This window comes from Rhinatrema bivittatum, chromosome 17, assembly GCF_901001135.1.
Source record: "Rhinatrema bivittatum chromosome 17, aRhiBiv1.1, whole genome shotgun sequence".
Lineage (NCBI taxonomy): Eukaryota > Metazoa > Chordata > Amphibia > Gymnophiona > Rhinatrematidae > Rhinatrema > Rhinatrema bivittatum.
In genome coordinates, this window is record NC_042631.1 from 50,516,444 (window position 1) to 50,539,237 (window position 22,794).

The 22,794-nt window shown below is 42.4% G+C and overlaps 1 protein-coding gene across 1 annotated transcript in view; it reads right to left on the minus strand.

Moving 5' to 3' along the window:
* Window positions 1–22,794, minus strand: part of LOC115079136 (adenylate cyclase type 10-like) — a 621,147-nt gene that overhangs the window by 516,920 nt on the left and 81,433 nt on the right. The window contains exons 5-6 of the mRNA XM_029582255.1: window positions 4,408–4,599; window positions 3,667–3,788 (exon numbers count right to left, since the gene is read on the minus strand). Of these exons, the coding sequence (XP_029438115.1) occupies window positions 3,667–3,788; window positions 4,408–4,599 (314 nt within the window). The remainder of the gene's footprint in view (window positions 1–3,666; window positions 3,789–4,407; window positions 4,600–22,794) is intronic.

Genomic DNA, 22,794 nt, shown 5'->3' on the forward strand with positions numbered 1-22,794 from the left:
TCATAGCGGATAATACTTTAAAATTGTCAGCTCAGTGTGCTGCAGCAGTCAAAAAAGCAAATAGAATGTTAGGAATTATTAGGAAGGGAATGGTTAATAGAACGGAAAATGTCATAATGCCTCTATATTGCTCCATGGTGAGACCACACCTTGAATACTGTGTACAATTCTGGTCGCCGCATCTCAAAAAAGATATAGTTGCGATGGAGAAGGTACAGAGAAGGGCAACCAAAATTATAAAGGGGATAGAAAAGCTTCCCTATGAGGAAAGGCTGAAGAGATTAGGGCTGTTCAGCTTGGAGAAGAGACGGCTGACGGGGGATATGATAGAGGTCTTTAAGATCATGAGACGTCTTGAACGAGTAGATGTGACTCGGTTATTTTCACTTTCGAATAATAGAAGGACTAGGGGGCATTCCATGAAGTTAGCAAGTAGCACATTTAAGACTAATCGGAGAAAATTCTTTTTCACTCAACGCACAATAAAGCTCTGGAATTTGTTGCCAGAGGATGTGGTTAGTGCAGTTAGTGTAGCTGGGTTCAAAAAAGATTTGGATAAGTTCTTCGAGGAGAAGTCCATTAATGGCTATTAATCAATTTTACTTAGGGAATAGCCACTGCTATTAATTGCATCAGTAGCATGGGATCTTCTTAGTGTTTGGGTAATTGCCAGGTTCTTGTGGCCTGGTTTTGGCCTCTGTTGGAAACAGGATGCTGGGCTTGATGGACCCTTGGTCTGACCCAGCATGGCAATTTCTTATGTTCTTATGTTCTCTGTCTGTTTGTATTTTGTTGGGAACATTTATCTAGTTTATTTATCCTGTTCATTGTAAGACATTATTCTAAATACTGTCAATCTATTGTTGTAATGTAAACCGAAGTGATTAGTAACTTTGTTAACAGAACTTCGGTATATAAAACTGTTAAATAAATAAATAAACATGACCACCTTTAAGTATATTTTCAAAGGCCTCGGCCACTTCACGACCTGTTTTTGTTTTTAGAGTCACAGCCCATGCATATTTTGACAAAACATCTATCACTGTCAAAATGTATTTGTAGCCTCTGTTATAACCAGACAAGGCAGTCACGTCAACCAGATCTGCTTGCCATTGCGCATCCACATCAGACACTATGGTTTTATTTCTTTTAAATCATACCCTAGCAGGTTTGTGTAAAGAATAAGCATCTTGTTCTGTAAGCCAATCAATCACCTGTTTCTTGGTCACAGACGGCATACATGTTTTAGCTGCCTGCAAAAGAGGTGTTATACCGCCAAAGCTACCTATAGATCCTGGGTCATGATAAATTTTCTTTAAGATCCGCTGGTGCATTCTTGTTTTTTATATGGCTGTAAATACAGAGGTCTGTTTTTTTTTTTAAAACAAAACTAAAGCCTTGTGTTTCACCATTGCAAACCTACACCCCCCACTGCTTTCAATTATCCTCTGCTCAGGTTTAGGTCTGGGCAGGGAGGGTTGAGGCATGGGTATCTACAGAGAGGAGAGGAGGGAAGGGGTGTAGGGAAAATTCTCCCTGTCTCTGTGTACAGAATGAGTCACAGCTTCCTGCCAGATGAGTGGTAACTTTTATTGGGGCATGCCTATCTACAGCGAGGGCTTGGAGGGGAGGGGTGGACTTCTGGTGACATCACTGGGGGTTTGGCTTGGGGCTTTGAGTGACAGCGTACCCATAGACTACTCCGGTGCCCGGTCTTTGCAAAAAAAGCCTGTCTTTGCAAAGTTTGATCGTGCCTGTGTGAAAAAATACATTGTCTGCAGTTCACCTCATGTAGTTCCAAGCAATCACTTGTCTTAAAAACCAAATCCTTGTCAACAGTATGAGCCTGTTTTCCTGCCACTTAACAGCTTGTAATTTTTTTAAAAAACAGAGGGGCTAGAAAAAAAGCATATTTCCTGCTCTGTCATCATTAAAAGACATAAGGATGTTCTAGGGGCGCATTTTAAAAGCATACTTCCGGCTCCGACATCATTAAAAGGCGTCAGGATGTTCTAGGAGCGCATATTTTGGGGCTTTTGTATCGTACTTCCGGTGAGATCATCAAAAACAGCCAGAGTCCATTAATTCTGGCATCATTAAAAAAGCAACAGGACCCTTTCTGATGACGTTTTAGGGGGGTGTGTTTTTGGGAGTGGTGAGGGGTGGACTTCCGGTGATGTCATACCCGTGACGTCACAGGGGTGTGTGGCTTGGGACTAGGGTGTGGGCGGGGTCACCTGTGACATCATTGGGGGGTTAGGGGGTGGGTTGTGGGAGGGGCTCCCCAGTCACTTCTATTGGGGGGAGGAGCATCGATGAGGTCTGGGCAGGGCCAGGGGTGGGGCGAGGTGGGAGGGGCATGGCTATGCCTCATTCACTTCTATAGGGAGTGGGTGGGGTGTGGGTGGGGCATGGGCGGGGCTTAGACTGGAAGTGAACGCTGATTGGCTGCTGTCATCCTTATCTCACCTGTTAATCAGTTTGATTGATCATGTACCCATTATACTACTCCCAATTCTCTTTTGATCTATTTGTCTTGATTAGATTGTACCCTCTACTGAGCAGGGACTGTCTCATATGTTTTTTTGTACAGTGTCGTGCACATCAAGTAGTTCTATAGAACTGTTAAGTAGTAGGAGCTGGCACCATGACCCTTTAATTGCAACTACTCAGGGATTTCTTCTCCTACTGCATATCTTCTCCCAACTTACATTTAGACTAGTCATTGCAGTGATGGTCCTGGGCTGTGGGCCATACACCAGGGCTCCTTCTTGAACCCTGAAATTAAGGGCTTAGAATATCTCCACTAGGTATCACCCATAAGCAGTGACCATGACTCCTTTTCCCCAGAAGCTGTGAACACTGCCTCCACAGCATCCCCTGACTGAACTGGGGAGCAGATGACCAGACCCAGGGATTGAACAGGGCCTTTCTGCATTATAGTGCACAGCATTTAACACCTAAACCACTGGGCCAGCCTCTTTCCCACCTCACGTCCTATCATGTTGGGATTAGCTCACTATCTGGGATGTCATGCTCTGTGCTCTTAATTACCCCTTAACAACCATACATTTCAGATCCTGTTCTATAGGGATTCCTCCAAAGCCATAATTACCTGGCGGTTATACTCTGAGCTGCTGGGATTCTTCCCCAATCTCCATGTGTAAAGGAATGGCCCTACAACCCCACATTTAACCTCTATGGGGCCAGCTTGGACCACCTTAAAACCCATAGAGAAAAAGAGCTCTGTGGGTGGGACCCTGCTGAGCAGAATAAGAGGCTGAGCTCAGCTAGGAACAGGAGGCCCTGCGTCTCAAGGAGAAGACAACCCCCGAATCCTCTTTGGTAAAAGGTAATGATATGAGTATACTGCTAGAGTAAGCAGTCTACATGTTTGTTTACTGATTAAGAAGAAAGACTGGAGTCCTGTTTGAATGTCTCCAGCCTGAAAGTTGCTTGGCTATCCCACACCATGGTCTCGCACCCTTGCTTGTCCTTTCACTCATTACCTTGGTCACACCTTGTGATGCTGTCTCATGACTCATGCTGTTGTGATTCTTTTATTACTAAGCATCACACTTTAGGCTATAAGGAGTTCTCATTACCTGGAATTTTGTATTCTGTGCCTTTGATCTTTCAGAGTATGACCAGATCTTCTCTACTTACCCGATTTCCAGGAGCTTCTCAGTACAGAAGATGTGCATTTGAAATGCACATTGCAGGGCATGGGCACATTCATCTTCCTGTTTATCCCCAGGGAGCCCAAAGACACAGAGAAAGGTGCAGCCCTGAGGACATATATACCATTACATCAACCTTACAGCTTTTCATACTGGTATTTCTTCAACCAGGTGAAGTCCTGGCTTCAGGAATACAAATAATATTTCCATAAGTCAAACAATCAAGTCATAAGAATGAATAGAGACATAAAATAATCGTTGTATGATCAATAAAACAGTTGTATAAATTGCCTCTTTCCTCTCATTCAATTAAAACATACCTTCCAGTCCTGCTTCATCTCTTCACTATCCTCTCTTCTCCCTGAATCCTCAATTCTGCACTATTCTTCAGGACTGATGGCAATTGACTCAGTCTTCCAATCTCTTCTCTTTACTGCTCTTTGGATTCTAAAGTCTGGGCCTTTTATCTGTTTCCCCATCCCCCGCAATCTGGACTCAATTTTCAATACCTGCTCATCTTCTCCCCATGTTTTAGATCCTGTATTGTTTTACTTGCTGTTGTCCCCTTAGCTCCTATCAGCATTCCTTGTCCCTTATTACTTCTAGCCTCTCCCTATCCTTTAGCTATTCTTTTCCTCCTATTTGGAGTCCAATCCCAGGATCCCAGCCTTCTTTTTTACTGTATGGTCAATCCTTCTGCTGTACTCCTGGGGTCCCAGATCCTTACCTTGTTAAACATGAAGACTTTGTTAATCTTGCCTTGATAATTCTGGAGGAGTTCTGTGATGCCACAGTTGACATCCTGCATTGCTGTGCATTGATGATTTATCATAATGTTATCCCTGAATTGAAGATTCAGGAAGAGAATGGCAACTGAACGCATCTCTGACAGATGTTCAAGTGGCTGCCCATCATCAATCTGTTGAAAATGCACAAGGAAGGTTATAAGTGTGCAAAAGGATATCATGTATAAGGGAAATAAGTGAGACCAATATTCAGCACCATTTAGCCGGATAAGTAGGGACTTATCGAGCTACATTCAGCGGTCACTACTTAGCCTGCCATGGTATCTGTTCCCCTTTACCTTTAACAAATGAAAACCAATAAACTCTTCTATTCAGAATTATTTTAAATTGTTTTGAATCATTTTTGATCTAAAAATGACCAGTGCATAAATTGTCTCTAAATGTGAAGCAGGGCATAGTTTAAAAGGCAACATTTTTTTTTTATCTTCAGTTGTCAAGTCTGGGAAGCCAGCCAGCGCTTTAGGAGTGATTTATTTCCCAGGCACGGCAGAGTTTCCATGCATTGCTTTACAATTAACACCAGACCTAGATAAATAAATAATTCCTCATAACCTTTTGCACCTAAGAAGAAAGATGTTGTATCTTAGTATTGCATTTATTATAAGATATGTAAACATAAGGAGTATTAGAAGCTTCACGCATATAAATATATTAATTAAAAATTAGAAAAATAAAAGCAAGTGTTTCCTTTGACAATTAGATGGAATGTCTATACTAGATCAAAGCACATAGATGTCTTGACGTAGTGTACTTCAGTTTATAAGTAATATTTTTCTGCACATTAGTTAGTAACTCACAAAAATAAAGGATTGTTGTTAGCCAGTTACATACTAACTGTAAATTATTAAAAGTATACAGCAGAAACAGGTATATATACTGTACATTCAAGATATTTGGGGCTGCTGCTGTCCTATTCTGAGTGTAGATAAAAAAAATAAAATATAAATATATATATATATATATATATATACATATAAACACTAGGGGAATATATATATAAACACTAGGGGAAGTATATATATATATATATAAACACTAGGGGAATATATATATATATATATATATATATATATATATATATATATATATATATATATATAAACACTAGGGGAAAAAGCACCTATGAGAATTAAACAGAATGTGATTACAGTATGGTAATTTACTACAATCCTTTATTCAAGTTTATTCCCATGTACAAAAATGAACACAAAGCAACCACTTCATCCTAACACTAAACTGTTCTATCCTTCCCTTCTAAAGTGTTAGAAACAAAGTATCCCACACATAACACTATTGTGCATATATACTTTGTAACTGTGCAGTGGTAAGACCAACCACATGGGATGGCTGATCTAAGATGTTACTCATCAATGAAGTATACAAAAGAATTAATGCAACATTGATATAAACAGCTTGAAATTTATAACATCACACATAATAGTAATATATCAGCAAAAAATCACATGTGATCACAATTTCCTGGCAAAAACATCTCTAGAAAACGGTATTCCTTAAGGTGTACTGTTGTAATGTCCCTTTGCTGGCGGAAACAGCTCTAAAAGACAGTGTTCCTTAAGGTGTGCTATTATAATGACCCGACAAGGTCCTTGTTTCGCCAACCTGGCTTCTTCAGGGGGAGCAACCTGAAAATTTGTTGGAATGAGGGGTGAAAGTCACCCTGCTATCTATAATATTTGCATATCAGACGCTTCTCAAATCGTAGAATGGATCATGCCAAAAGTCTTGCTCCACCCCACTCATTATCTTAGAAACCTCAACCTTATTCCCTCTCAGCTTCTAGCCAGAGTTTATCAACTTTTACATATAAAAAAAACCAAAATAAAATAAATAATGTTCCAAAACTTGGTTATTTAAGTTAACTTTTTTAACATGTTTTTGATAATTTCCAACTTCTGGAATTTTGGATTTAGTGGAAAGCAAATTAGCCCATGGGCTCTTATTATTGTTTATTTATCAGTTTATAATTGTTATTGTTTTTCTTACTTTGTGTTTGTCTTGGGGGTTTTTTTTGTATTATGTTATTGTATTTTATATTATTATTGTTATGTTCTGGAATGGTTGTGAACCCTGGATCATAGTGAGAGGTGGTTCCACCCACAGGAATGAGCCCTCTGGGGTCTCACTACAATAGGCGTGGCCTCAGCAGAGAAGAACACAGCAGCAATAAACTTTATTAAGCTGGAATCGAAGGCAGAACCCACACAGCGGGAATATAAACTAAGTCCAGGGTAATGGAGTAAGCCCAGTAGTGGACCATAGAGTGGGGTACGCCAGGCAGCTCTTCCTGCAGAGTGGAATACTTTGAATGTGCAGAACAGATCCAGTAGTGGCCCGCAGAGCGGGTACGCCGAGGAGACTGTACTGTAGATGGTAGCTGAGGTGCAGGAGTCCAGAGGAACTGGGAGGTGATGAATCCGTGCCCTGTAGTGTAGAGTGGTTGAAGAGAAGTCACTGAAGAGAGTAAGGTAGTGGCTCGCGGCACGGGGTACACCGTAGGAATCCTTCAGCAAGATAGATGAAGTAGTGTAACGTACTCAACAAGGCAGTTCTAGGCAAAGTCCAAATTCCAGTCACAATTTCTTTTGGCTCTTTCAAATACTTTAGGATGTAATTTCATAGATTTAGGTTTGGAGGTTGGTGCCCTTGTGGACAGGAACTAACCAGAAAGCACACTGGCACTTGACCCTGCTAGTCACAAGACTATGTGTGTGCTATGGATTTGGAGCATCCGCACCCCAAGAGTGGCAGCCTACTGTAAAGTAAGGAGACTTATTCAATTAATTTTTGTTCCCATTTTTCTATTGCTAAGATTCAACCTCAATACTGCACACTTCCCTAAGCAATGCCCTTTAAACTACCTCAAGAATGCAAACACAATCTTTTTTGACTATATTTCCAAGATTTTAGGCAGTAATATCACACACGTCCTTCTTGTTTGAATAAAGTCTCTTGGGTTAGTTCCAGAATATCCGTGATATTTAAAGAGGCATCTTGAAGTAAATTTCCTGATGTTTCATCCTTAAATGAAGGCAACTCGGGGGCCCTTTCCTCATCTCTGGCTATCCGCTCCTCGGAGGGCTTTGTGCCTAGGACCTCTGCCTGCCCTTTCTCCCCGGGGCTTCCTCTAGAACCTTGATACTACTACAGTGAGTACTCTGCTTTGCGGACCTCTACCGTTACATCTCTACTGAGGAACCCTCATTGGTGTACCCTGCTCTGCGGACCATTGCTGTATCATCTCTACATCTCTATCATCCTTGGGTATACCTCACCTCACAGACCTCATCGCACTTCTGTGTCTATGTGACTTTCATGATACACTCCCCATTCCGCAGGCAGTGTCGCTCTCTCTCCAGTACCTGCTGTTCCACGCACCCCGCAGTTGAGACCTAGCCTCCCGACGGTGAGGCTCATGGGGCTCCTCCCCATGGGCAGTACCATCACTCACCTCGGCCCAGGGCCCACATACCCACAAACCCTAACAGTAACAAAGCTGGAGGTCTTTGCTCTGGAGAGAGAGCAAAGAGTGTCTTTCAGTAAGCCCAGATTGGCTGGAACAACAGAGATGGAAGCTTTCCTCTGTAAAACATTTGGACAGAGCTGCCCCTTTAAGGAAGATTTGGCAGGCATCACAACCTTCACCATAGAAATAAATGTCTTTGTGTCCAGCATGCTGAATTAATAAAATAATTCCCCTAATTTCTCTCAGAATCATTTGTGCCATAAAGGTGAATTTTAAAAGCTGGGTGTGTGCCAAAATCAGGAGTTGTGCGCGCATCCATCCAATTTTAAAAGCCATCCACATGCACGCCCAAGGGGAGGAATGTGGGTGTGGCTTGGGCATTCCAGGGCTGGGCCAAGAGATGCATGCGCAAGTGCCAACACACCTGGGCACACCCAGGTATATTTGAGCACAAATTTACTTCTGCTATGGAGGAGGTTAAGTCTTAATAAAACTATTTCCAGGCCTCTCTGAAGTGTTTGAGTGGTCTGAGTTAACTAGGGGAAGTGCAGGCTAAAGAACCATAGGGGGTTTGGAGGATTTAGCTGTAGACTGGACAAACTTGTGGATGAACTGGTCATGCCATAGATGTAAGCTTGTTATAAAATTACCTCATTTGTGCGGCTCAAAGCTGACATTATGTGGCTGTGTGCGCACACTTGTAAAATTAGAAGCACGCATATGTGCGCCAGGGCTAATTTATAACATATATACATTTGCGTGTGCAGGATATAAAATTGCCATGTATCTGGCTGCGCTCCCCCAGACATGTGTATATATGTGTGCTCGTTAAGTTACCATCCCTGCATGTAATATGAATTTTAAGCTGAGAGGCTGAGTCAATAGTTTTTCAATATCTACTGCAGAATATTATTCAGTGTCCATCAGCCAGTCATTGAAATGTTTTATAAGTCATAAAATACTTTAGTTCTTAATATGTGGCAAGGACAATCTCCCGTCCCAGATTGGCAATAATAGTCTATGGAATGCCAGCCTATGCAGTTTCCCTTTCAAAAAAAAAAAAAAAAAAAGTGAAAAGGCCTTATTAAACCTGAGCTTATCTTTCCTAGAAATTATTAGTGACAACATATGGAGTAAATATACCCACTTTGGAAGGATAAGCATCTTAATCAGATGAATTCTACGTATAAAGGAAACTGCAAGATATTGCCAGCTCACCAGAAATTTTTCCATACTTTCCATTAAAGGCCTAACATTATTTCATGGGATTTTCACTCTTAAATACTTGATATAATTCCCAGTCCATTTTAAAGGGAAATTCCCCTGCCAGGTGCTTTCCAATTCCCCTCATAAATCTAGAGCTTCTGACTTATCCTAACAACATAAGAACAAGAAGTTGCCATATTGAGTCAGACTGAGGGTCCATCAAGCCCAGCATCCTGTTTCCAACAGTGGCTAATCCAGACCATAAGAACCTGGCAAGTACCCAAACATTAAAAAGATCCCATGATACTAATATTGGTAATAAACAGTGGTTATTTCCTAAGTCAGTTTGACTAATAGCAGTTTACGGACTTCTTCTCCAGGAACTTGTCCAAACTTTTATTAAACCCAGCTAAGCTAACTGCCTTAACCATATTTTCTAGCAACCTATTCCAGAGCTTAATTAGAACATAAGAACATGCCATACAGGGTCAGACCAAGGGTCCATCAAACCCAGCATCCTGTTTCAAACAGTGGCCAATCAAGGCCATAAGAACCTGGCAAGTACCCAAAAACTAAGTCTATTCCATGTTACCGTTGCTAGTAATAGCAGTAGCTATTTTCTAAATCAACTTAATTAATAGCAGGTAATGGACTTCTCCTCCAAGAACTTAACCAATCCTTTTTTAAACCCAGCTACACGAACTGCACTAACCACATCCTCTGGCACCAAATTCCAGAGTTTAATTGTGCGTTGAGTGAAAAAGAACTTTATCCGATTAGTTTTAAATGTGCCACATGCTAACCATGGAGTGCCCCCTAGTCTTTCTATTATCTGAAAGAGTAAATAACCAATTCACATCTACTGTTCTAGACCTGTCATGATTTTAAACACCTCTATCATATCCCCCTCAGCCTTCTCTTCTCCGAGCTGAAAAGTCCTAACCTCTTTAGTCTTTCCTCATAGGGGAAGCTGTTCCATTCCCTTTATCATTTTGGTCGCCCTTCTCTGTACCTTTTCCATCACAACTATATCTTTTTTGAGATGCGGCAACCAGAATTGTACACAGTATTCAAGGTGTGGTCTCACCATGGAGCGATGCAGAGGCATTATGACATTTTCCGTTTTATTCACCATTCCCTTTCTAATAATTCCCAACATTCTGTTTGCTTTTTTGACTGCCGCAGCACACTGAACCAACAATTTCAATGTGTTATCCACTATGACGCCTAGATCTCTTTCTTGGGTTGTAGCACCTAATATGGAACCTAACATTGTGTAACTATAGCATGGGTTATTTTTCCCTATATGCATCACCTTGCCCTTATCCACATTAAATTTCATCTGCCATTTCAAAGCCCAATTTTCCAGTCTCACAAGGTCTTCCTGCAATTTATCACGATCTGCTTGTGATTTAACTACTCTGAACAATTTTGTATCATCTGCAAATTTGATTACCTCACTCATCGTTTTTCTTTCCAGATCATTTATAAATATATTGAAAAGTAAGGGTCCCAATACAGATCCCTGAGGCACTCCACTGCCCACTCCCTTCCACTGGGAAAGTAGTCCATTTATTCCTAATCTCTGTTTCCTGTCTTTTAGCCAGTCTGTAATCCACGAAAGGACATCGCCACCTATCCCATGATTTTTTACTTTTCCTAGAAGCCTCTCATGAGGAACTTTGTCAAACGCTTTCTGAAAATCCAAGTACACTACATCTACCGGTTCACCTTTATCTACATGTTTATTAACTCCTTCAAAAAAAGGAAGCAGATTTGTGAGGCAAGACTTGCCTTGGGTAAAGCCATGCTGACTTTGTTCCATTAAACCATGTCTTTCTATATGTTCTGTGATTTTGATATTTAGAACACTTTCCACTATTTTTCCTGGCACTGAAGTCAGGCTAATTAGTCTGAAGTTTTCCAGAGCGCCCCTGGAGCCCTTTTTAAATATTGGGGTTACATTAGCTATCCTCCAGTCTTCAGGTACAATGGATGATTTTAATGATAGTTTACAAATTTTTACTAATAGGTCTGAAACTTCATTTTTCAGTTCCTTCAGAACTCTGGGGTGTATACCATCTGGTCCAGGTGATTTACTACTCTTCAGTTTGTCAATCAGATCTACACATCTTCTAAGTTCACTGTGATTTGGATCAGTCCATCTGAATCATTACCCATGAATGGGTACCTCCCCAATATCCTCTTCAGTAAACACCAAAGCAAATAAATCATTTAATCTTTCCACGATGGCCTTATCTTCTCTAATTACCCTTTTAACCCCTTGATCATCTAACGGTCCAACTGACTCCCTCACAGACTTTCTGCTTCGGATATATTTTAAAAAGATTTTACTGTGAGTTTTTGCCTCTACGGCCAAGTTCTTTTCAAATTCTCTCTTAGCCTGTCTTATCAATGTCTTACATTTAACTTGCTAACGCTTATGCATTATCCTATTTTCTTCTGTTGGATCCTTCTTCCAATTTTTGAATGAAGATCTTTTGCCTAAAATAGTTTCTTTCACCTCCCCTTTTAATCATGCCAGTAATCGTTTTGCCTTCTTGCCACCTTTCTTAATGTTTTATTTATTTATTTAAAATCTTTTCTATACCATCGCTAAGTTATTTACTAGGGATGTGAATCGTTTTAGGACGATTAAAATTATCGTCCGATAATTTTAATATCGTCTTAAACCGTTATGGAACACAATACAATAGAGATTCTAACGATTTATCGTTATAAATCGTTAGAATCGTGAGCCGGCACACTAAAACCCCCTAAAACCCACCCCCAACCCTTTAAATTAAATCCCCCACCCTCCCGAACCCCCCCCCCAATGACTTAAATAACCTGCGGGTCCAGCGGCGGTCCAGAACGGCAGCGGTCCGGAACGGGCTCCTGCTCCTGAATCTTGTTGTCTTCAGCCGGCGCCATTTTCCAAAATGGCGCCGAAAAATGGCGGCGGCCATAGACGAACACGATTGGACGGCAGGAGGTCCTTCCGGACCCCCGCTGGACTTTTGGCAAGTCTCGTGGGGGTCAGGAGGCCCCCCACAAGCTGGCCAAAAGTTCCTGGAGGTCCAGCGGGGGTCAGGGAGCGATTTCCCGCCGCGAATCGTTTTCGTACGGAAAATGGCGCCGGCAGGAGATCGACTGCAGGAGGTTGTTCAGCGAGGCGCCGGAACCCTCGCTGAACGACCTCCTGCAGTCGATCTCCTGCCGGCGCCATTTTCCGTACGAAAACGATTCGCGGCGGGAAATCGCTCCCTGACCCCCGCTGGACCTCCAGGAACTTTTGGCCAGCTTGTGGGGGGCCTCCTGACCCCCACGAGACTTGCCAAAAGTCCAGCGGGGGTCCGGAAGGACCTCCTGCCGTCCAATCGTGTTCGTCTATGGCCGCCGCCATTTTTCGGCGCCATTTTGGAAAATGGCGCCGGCTGAAGACAACAAGATTCAGGAGCAGGAGCCCGTTCCGGACCACTGCCGTTCCGGACCGCCGCTGGACCCGCAGGTTATTTAAGTCATTTGGGGGGGTTCGGGAGGGTGGGGGATTTAATTTAAAGGGTCGGGGGTGGGTTTTAGGGGGTTTTAATGTGCCGGTTTTGCGATTTTTCGATTTTTAGATTTTTCACGATTTTTCACGATATTTTACCCCCCCCAAACGGCAACAATACGATTCCCTCCCCCTCCCAGCCGAAATCGATCGTTAAGACGATCGAGGACACGATTCACATCCCTATTATTTACCATCGCAATGGTTTACATGTTGGCACATAAATTAATGTAGGTGAATGCATACTAAAGTACATTCTAACAGGTGCCACAAAAGGTTCAGTTACAATATATCGTTAAAGACAATCAATTGTTTAGTGAAGTAGGTCATGACCAGGTGTACCCATAAGGTACTGTTCATGGGTAAAATTCATATTCATAGTGTTTACAATTTCGTTTATTATAATATAGAGTTCATAGACTATTATAATGCACATTCTTAGAATGGTGCTGTGCGCTGGTGCTCTTCTGCCTATTCCTGTATATTTTATATTCTCCAGTCTCTTTCTAAAATGCTTGTTTAAAAAGGCCATGTTTTTAAACTTTTCTTAAAGGTTTTGAGATCTCTTTGTAATCTGATCTCTAGAGGCATTATGTTCCAAAGTGTGGGGCCTGCTAAAGATAAAGCCCTTTCTCTCACTTGGGTTAGTCTCGCTGTCTTTACTGAAGGAATGGTTAAGAGTGCTTTATTTGCTGATCGAAGGTTTCTGTGTGGGACGTGTACTCATAATGCTGTGTTTAGCCAGTCCGATTTTTCATCATGTATTAGTTTATGTATGGTACATAGGGCTTTGTATGTTATTCTGTGTTCAATAAGTAGCCAATGTAATTACACCAGGGTTTCAGTTATATGGTCCCTCCTTCTTTTTCTGGTTAGTATTCTAGCTGCTGTGTTTTGAAGTATTTAAAGTGGTCTTAATGTTGTATTCGGGAGTCCTAGTAAAAGCAAGTTTGCTTACCGTAAACGGTGTTTCCGTAGATAGCAGGATGAATTAGCCATGCTGTCTAGGAAGCGTCGCGATCCTGAGTAGGCGGAGTTTCCTCTAGCTGATCACAGAGTTTTTGACTCTGTGCGTCTGTGCGGTAGTGTTTCCACGTGGTTCCCTCACCTCTTCAGCTTCTTTGTAGCCAAGTGAGAGGTAAGTCAAGAAGGTATGTCTGTCTCTGTGTGACTGTCTAGGGAGGAGGGAAGGATCGCATGGCTAATTCATCCTGCTATCTACGGAAACACCATTTACGGTAAGCAAACTTGCCTTTTCCCATCGATAGCAGGGCTGAATTAGCCATGCTGTCTGGGAGTCCCAAGCTCCCAGGTTGTGTCCTTGTATATTCAATGTTTGCAGGTTTGGACATCAACCCCTGAAGTGGTAGACAGTCCCATGTTCTTTTTAGTGATAAGACTGCTGTGCCTAGTGCAGCATCAGAGGTCGTTTGCTGTTGGAGGCAATAATGCAATGTGAAGGTATGAATGGACGACCATGTTGCCGCTTTGCAGATATCAATTAAGGGAACTTTGTTCAAGTGGGCAACTAATGCTGCGGTGGCACGGATCTGGCACGCATGAGGTTTTTGAGTAGTTTAATGGAACGTTTATTGTAGCAAAAAAGTATGCATTGTGATAACCAACTGGCTATGGTCCTTTTTGAGACTGGTTGTCCAGGATCATTCAGGTTAAAGGAAAGAAACAGTTGAGATGGTCCAACATGTGTAAAAGTTTTTCACGCTCATTATTATGTGGTTTTGGCATAAAAATAGGTAGAGTTATGGTTTGATTAAGATGAAAAAATGTTACCATCTTAGGCAGAAAGGAAGGGTGAGGACGAAGGGTCACCTTGTCATGGTAGAATTCTAGATAAGGGGAGTAGTTTACCAAGGCTTGTAGATCGCTGACTCTCCTAGCAGAAGTTATGGCAATAAGAAAGACCGTCTTCCATGTCATATATTTGATGTGGCTAGAGTCTAATGGTTCGAAAGGTGGAAGCATTAGATGTTCTAGTACTACATTTAAATCCCATGGAATTGGAGGTTTAGTCACCAGTGGGCGAAGTCGTATCGTTCCTTTCATGATTCTAGAAATCAACGGATGGTTAGACATTGGAAGGTTATTAAAAGGTTCATGGAAAGCTGCTATAGCACTGATATGGACTCGTACCGAAGTGGTGGCTAATCCTGATTCGTAGAGTGTGTGCAGATATTGTAGTAATTGAGTGGCAGTGGATGAGAAAGGGTTTATGTTCTTTGGAGTACACCAGTCCAAGTATCGCTGCCACTTTCCTTTGTAGTTACGTCTGGTTGAAGGTTTACGTGATGCAACAAGAATATCCTCTAGTTGAGAAGATAAACCTAAGGAATTTAGTATTTGCCTCTCAATCTCCACACTGTGAGATGAAGGGATTGGTTCATAGGGTGAAGTAATGAGCCCCCTTCCTGTGTCAGAAGATGTGGAAGATTTTGTAGCATCATTGGTGGATGAATGGAAAGTTTCACTAGGTACGTGTACCAGGGTTGTCTCGGCCATGCCAGGGCTATTAAAATCATGTCTGATACATCTTGGATGCATTTCTGAATCATTCGAGATATGAGTGGAATGGGTGTATAGGCGTACATCAAGCCTGGTGTCCATGGAATGAGAAAGGCATCAGGAGCAATCCTTTGATTGCTGGGGTAAATTGAGCAAAAGGTTTGGACTTGTCTGTTTGCTTCCGTGGCAAACCCCCACTGTTTGACGATGTTTTGTGCCACTTCTGGATTCAAAGTCCATTCGTGTGGATGAAAAATCCGACTGAGACGGTCTGCTGTTACATTGTCCAAACCTGGAAGATAAGTTGCTTGAATTAATACTTGGGCTTTTATTGTCCAATGTAGAATTCTTGTTGCTTCCTGACATAGAGTCCAGGAACCGGACCCTCTTTCCTTGTTTATGTAAAACATGGCTACCTGGTTGTCTGTATATACCATGAGGCTTGATCCCCTTATCTGATCCAAGAACGTTTGAAGTGCCATCCAAATGGCTCATAGTTCTAGGAGATTGATCTGGCATGTAGATTCCTGAGGAGTCCACAGACCCTGAGTTTTCAGTTCGCCCAGATGTGCCCCCCAACCCTTGTTGGAGGCATCTATGGTCAGAGTTATCTGATGAGGTGGTAAATGGAATGGAGCTCCCAAGGCAAGGTTTTTGGGAAGGAGCTACCATCGAAAGTCCTCTTTTCATTGCGTTTGTAATCTGAATTCTGGTGCTGAGTGGTTGTATGAATTGAGACTACTGAGTCTTTAAACCCCATTGCAAGCAGCGCATGTGAAGTCTGGTGTAAGGAACCACATAGATCGCTGCTGCCATATGACCCAGAAGTTGGAGAACCTGGCATGCTGATGTCCGGTTTCTGTGAAGCAGGTTGTGTGCCAATGATTGTATGTTCTGCATCCTGTCTGGAGGAAGATACGCTCTCTGTTCCACCATATTTATGATAGCGCCTATGAACTGAAGCAGTTGAGTAGGTTGTAGGTGAGACTTCTCGAAATTGATAAGAAATCCCAACCTCTGAAGGCATTCAATCGTGCGTAATGTATGATCTCTCAGTGTAAACTGATCCGATGCTACTATTAACCAGTCGTCCAGATAAGGAAAAATCTGGATCGAAAGTTTCCTTAGGTGAGCCACCACCACTGCTAGCCATTTGGTGAATAGTCTTGGGGCTGAAGATAGGCCAAACGGGAGAACCTTGTATTGGTAATGTATATTCTGAACTTGTAAACATAGGTAACGCCAAGAAGATGGGTGAATTGGTATATGGGAATATGCATCCTTCAGGTCGATGGAACATAGCCAATCGTTGTGCTGAATCAGTGGTAGGATATTTTTGAGAGAAGTCATTTTGAATTTCTCTCTCTGAATGTGTTTGTTGAGTAGTCTGAGATCTAGAATGGGTCGTAGGCCTCCTGACTTCTTTGGAATGAGGAAATATTGGGAATAAAACCCTTGGTGATGTTGATGAAGAGGGATAATCTGTACAGATTGTTGAATTTGTAAGGTTGTTCAATTCTGTTGTGAGGGATGTGGACTGGGATTGTATCATCCTCTTCGGAGGAATATGAGGAAGAGAAGGAGTGGATTGAAAATTTAGAGAGTAACCATTTTTTATAATGTTGAGTATCCACTGATCTGATGTGATGGATTCCCAATTGTGGAGAAAAAATTGAAGGTGTCCTCCTATGAATACTGGTAGTGGTGGTGGCTGTATTAATTTCAAAAAGAGGAAGCTTGTTTTTGTTGAGGGGCCGGCGTTTGTTTTAATTGCCTTTGTTGTCTGGCACGACCCCTAGAAACAGGTGGAGCTGTGTTCCTCGGTGGGACATACAGTTGAGGCCTGTACTGTGAATATGGCCTATTGTATGGTCTCGAGTAATACCCGCGACGGTAAGGATAAAATCAATGATGCGATTTTTGAGACTCTGCAGGACTGGTGAGAGAAAGTACAGCTGCACTTTGTTCCTTCAAATGGGAGACTATGTCTCCAAATTTATCTCCAAAGAGATTGTCACACGTGCATGGGATATCGGCTAGCTTCTCATGAACATCAGGGCGAATTGCACTGGCTCTGAGCCAAGCCATACATCTGGCTGCTATAGCAGAAGCGGACGTTCTTGCTGAAGATTCAAAAGACTCATAAACAGAGTGTAGTAAATGTCTGAAGCCTTCTTCCATATCTAAGAAAGATTGGGGAAGTGTATTGTCCTCAGATAGACATATTGGATGCAGCTTTTGGAGTGATTCGAAGAGGTACTGCGTAGTGTAGAACTGATGATGTTGTATTCTGTTTGTGAGCATGGAGGAGTGAAAAATCTTCCCAAAGTCATCCAGACATTTATTCTCTCGGCCCGGTGATGTGTTTGAATGTAATTTATTACGTTTAGCTTTGGATAAGGCTGATTCTACCACAATAGATTGGTGGGGAAGTTGGGCAGACTCATAAATTGATGAATTACGCATCTTGTACTTAATATCAATTTTTCTTGAAGTAGCCAATGTTGAGAAGGAGTTTTCCAGATTTTGAATAGAAGATTTTCCAATACAGAATGTGGATGTAGAGCAGTTGGCTCGGGAGGAGATTCAAATATTTTTAAGATTCCAAGCATTTCAGCTCTGGGATCAGGTACTCTTCCGGTTTCTACCTGGAGAAGACTGCCTACTTTCTCAATGAATTTTGCATAGGTAAAGTCCTCCGGAGGAGAGTAAGGCTCAGGTAGGCCTTCCTGAGGATCAGATGGCATTCCTGTTGAGGAATTCAAAGATTGAACTGATTCCGGAGAACCTGGGCTAAGTGGTTGAGTTGGTGTATGTTCCTTGACCAGCTCCAATTGTTCTACACCTGGAGGTGAGGCAGGAGAACCATCTGGAGAATCCTGTGGTGGTAATTCTTTTGTTTTTTCCAATTCTTGGAAAAAAGAGTTGATAATATCTGAGATTTTCGTCTTAGTAGATGCCGCCAAAGTACCTTGTGGAGGAATATGTGGTCTTTGCTTTGGGGCTTTTGTGGGAATTGCCGCAAGCAAAATGTCCTCAGGTGATTTCCCTTTATGTTGGCCTTGAGGAGGTATAATAGATGAAGGACAAATACGTTTTGTTAATGGAATTTGTAAGGTAGGAGAATGTCTCTTTTCTCTAGAGACAGATAAGAGACTGGCCAAAGAACTTTCCCTGGGAGGAGTACGACCTGATGATAAAGAATCAGATGCAAATAGACCTTCAACATCTACGTCAGAAGTTATGTTGATATTCTTGATGAACTTCTAGAATGCCCTCTTCTTGCCCTCTGCTTGGAGGAACCTGTATGGTGCAACTTATGATGTTTGCCCGATCTGCTGTGATCCGGTGATTGCACCTGCATCCTTTTTGCACCATGCACCTTAGAAGCGTCGTGCAATGACCTGTGCTCCGTAGGTGTACTGTGTGATTGGCCATGTGTCGTAGAAGCTCCATGCGCCATAGATGCTCTGTGTGCCATAGATGCTCCATGCGCCGTATGACGCGTCACGGATGCATCATCACGGTGATGCGCCGTTGATGCACCGTACAACTTAAATGCTCCGTGCGTCACTCGTGCGTTGTATTTTCTTTTTAATGACGCTGATGGCGCAGGTTCCAACGATGCACTCGGCAGTTCTTTGCGCCGGAGTTCCTCTGCCGGATCCCCGGCTTTTGAATGAGGCCTTGAGGGTGTGTTAGACCCTGGCCTGGAACTTTTGGCAGCTTTTCCGAGTCCTGCTGGTCCCAGCGAGGACGCTCTTTTTGGATGGGCCTTACCTGACTTCGCAGGTCCCGGCAAAGAATGTACGGAGGATGGTGGGGCCGAAGTGCCCGTGCATAGTCTTTCCATCCTTGTGGACCGGTGTCGCTGGGCCCGCGGAGACATCCTTCCGCAGTCCCGACACGACTTTTGATTGTGGTCCGGGCCTAAACAGATGTAGCAATAATTATGTCCATCTGTAATGGACATAATTTTGCCACACTGACAATATTTGAACCCAGAGGGCTTCGGAGACATCTGGGAAAAGAAATCCTGAGAAAAACATGAAAAATTTTGGCGAAAAAATATCCAGTCAGGAAAAAATTGCTAGAGGAAAAAAACCCCACGTGCAAACGGCTCGCGGAAAAAAGAAACTGAAGATGTGAGGGAACTGAGCGGGAACACTACCACGCAGACGCACAGAGTCAAAAACTCTGCGATCAGCTAGAGGAAACTCTGCCTACTCGGGATCGCGATGCTTCCCAGACAGTTTGGCTAATTCAGCCCTGCTATCGACGGGAAAAAGAGCATTACAGTAGTCAGTGCTGGAGAAAACTAGTGCCTGAAGTACTGTTCTGAATTCAGCTAGTGTAGTAGTGGTTTTGGTTTTGCATAGCCTTTTTACTTTTAGTGATATGTGCTGTTTTAGATTGATTACTGGGTCCATTATTATTCCAAGGTTTCATACTTTTTCAGCTAGTTCAATTTTCTGGTTGTTTTTGAGTATTATTGGTGTTTGAATGATTTCAATATTTTTTCATTCTAAGTGTAGAAATTCTGTTTTTTCAATGTTAATCACAAGTTCCATTCTGTTTAGCAATTGTTTTATAATGTTTAGGTACATGTTAGCTAGGTTTAACGTTTTCTCTAATGTGTCCTCGATTGGTAGAATTAGTTGAATATTGTCTGTGTAAATGTAATGTATGATTCCTAGTCCTGCTAGTAGATGGCATAAGGGCAGCATGTATATTCTCCTTGCAGCCAAAAAAGAGCTGAGACTTACTCAATTCCCAATTCACTCTCCCACAAAAATTGAAGCCGGATTTTTCATATCAGACCGGCTACAAATCTTTCTAGTCTACGCCCCTCCGGGACTTCTGGAATCAGACGCCTCCCCCATTCTAGAAATAATAGCTACTAACCTAAATCTTGCGGTTCCAGCCATCATTTTGGGAGACTTCAACTTACATGTTGACGACCCCTCTCCATCTACAAACTGTGAAACTTTCCTAAATGCAATGACCGCCATGGGATTCAAGCAGATAATCAACAACCCTACTCACAGAGCAGGACACACTTTGGATCTCATTTTTGTAAACTCAGGCATCTCGTACTCAGCACCCCCCATATGCAAATTAGTCCCCTGGTCAGACCATGCTTTAATTTCTACCACTTTTTCGCTGGCACAATCTAACATCAAACACGATCTTCAACCTCAATTTACTTACAGAAACCTATGTTCATCCGATGAACTTCACGAACACCTTGTCCTAGAACTCCCCCACATAGACATCTCCACTCCCAACACGGCTCTCCACTCATGGTCCAACATCACAGAATCGGCAGCTAATAAACTCTGCCCACTGGCAACAAAAAAACCTAAACATAATGCCGCCAGAAGACAACCCTGGTTTAATGACCAACTACAAAAACTCAAGCTTTCCCTGAGACAAAAAGAAAATAAATGGCGTAAAGCACCATCACCGACCTCCCTCTCAGCTTACAAACTCGCTCTTCACATTTACAAGAGCTCCACACTAAAAACAAAAAGGGACTACTACGCTCACAAGATACATCACCTCATCTTCGATTCAAAAGCCCTCTTTACTTACGTCTCAAACTTAACTCAACCCAATTCTCCGGACATCCCACTCAACCAAGCGCATGAAAAAGCTGAGGAGCTGGCCATCTTCTTCAGTAACAAAATTTCCAACCTGCAATCTCAACTAAAAACAAATACCCTAGCTCCACCCAGCACATTCCGCCATCACTGTAACGACATTGCTATACAAGCCTTCGAACCCATTGCAATATCAGAGACCAAGTTAGTATTGAAGAGAATGAAACCATCATCCCACCCATTTGACCATATCCCTCCCAAACTACTGCTGCTAATACCAGATACCATCTCCAAAACCCTAACTGACATTATCAATTGTTCCTTAGCCCAAGGAATTTATCCTGACGACCTGAAAGTTGCTTCTATCAAACCCCTATTAAAAAAACCGAACCTTAATCCTAAAGATCCATCCAACTTCCGCCCAATATCCAACCTTCCTTTTATAGCCAAGGTTACAGAAAAATTAGTCAACACCAGATTATCAGAATACCTCGAAGACAACAACATATTATTCCCCACTCAATACGGCTTCCGAAAATCTTTAAGTACAGAATCACTTCTCATATCTCTGACAGATTACCTCATCATGGGCCTCGATAAAGGTCACGCCTACTTGCTGATACTCCTCGACCTATCGGCGGCCTTTGACACCGTGAATCACTCCCTTCTCCTAAATCAACTAGCAAACATCGGAATTACAGGCTCTGCTCTTGCCTGGTTCAAATCATTCTTGGGAAACAGAGGATATAAAGTCAAAATACATAACAAAGAATCACAGTTCTACCCTTCCTCGCTAGGTGTTCCACAGGGCTCCTCTCTCTCCCCCACGCTCTTTAACATTTACCTCCTACCTCTATGTCAACTATTAACCAATCTGAACCTCAAATACTTTCTATACGCAGATGACGTCCAGATTGTCATCCCTATCAAAGAATCCCTTACAAAAACTATCAAAATCTGGGAAAACTGTCTTCAAAATATTGACAACCTCCTCTCCAGTCTAAATCTAATCCTAAATTCCGCAAAAACAGAAGTCCTCATAATTTCCCCTGAAAACAGTAACCTCACCTCAAATCCACCAACCGGCTTTCAAACTTCACATGTAAGAGACCTAGGAGCCATTATCGACAATCGGCTAAATCTAAAATCTTTTATTAATCAAACCACGAAGGACTGTTTTTATAAATTACACGTCTTAAAAAGAATCAAACCACTTTTCCATTTCCACGATTACAGAACAGTTTTGCAATCAATAATCTTCTCTAAGTTAGATTATTGCAATTCTATTCTATTAGGTCTCCCGTCTTCTCATACTAAACCTCTTGAGATGGTTCAGAACACGGCGGCCAGAATTTTGACAAACACAAGAAGAAGAGACCACATATCTCCGATTCTCAAAGACTTACATTGGCTGCCAGTGCACTATAGAATCTTATATAAATCCATTACTACCATCTACAAAGCATTCCATCAACTCTCTCCGCTTAACCTCCAAATCCCATTTAAAAAACATACCTCCATCATAACGTTAGCAGCCACCACCTCCTCGATTCGTAATGGCGTTCCTTTCTTCGCCAACCCTCCACCCCATCTTGTTTTCGCCCGTTTAACACTCCCGTAACTGAAATAAACACGCTACAACTGTTATTTGGTATAAACAAAAGGCCGCAGCTTTATTCCATATACATTTGAATAACTTTTTCTGGTATACCCGAGCTGATGTGCTTCCCCTAACTGCCCGCCGTACCTAGCCAGGCGTCTTTTAGCCAGGACCGCTGGGGGTCCCGCCATGTGGTCTTTGCGGTCCCCCACCGCCTTTTCCGCGCCTTCCCTGGCGCTGACGGCTATCACTCCGTCCGATGATGCCTCCGGCATCCCTTACCATATAGCCTACCGGCCCGGGTAACCGCCTTCCTTCAAGCTGCGATAATAACTTTGCCCT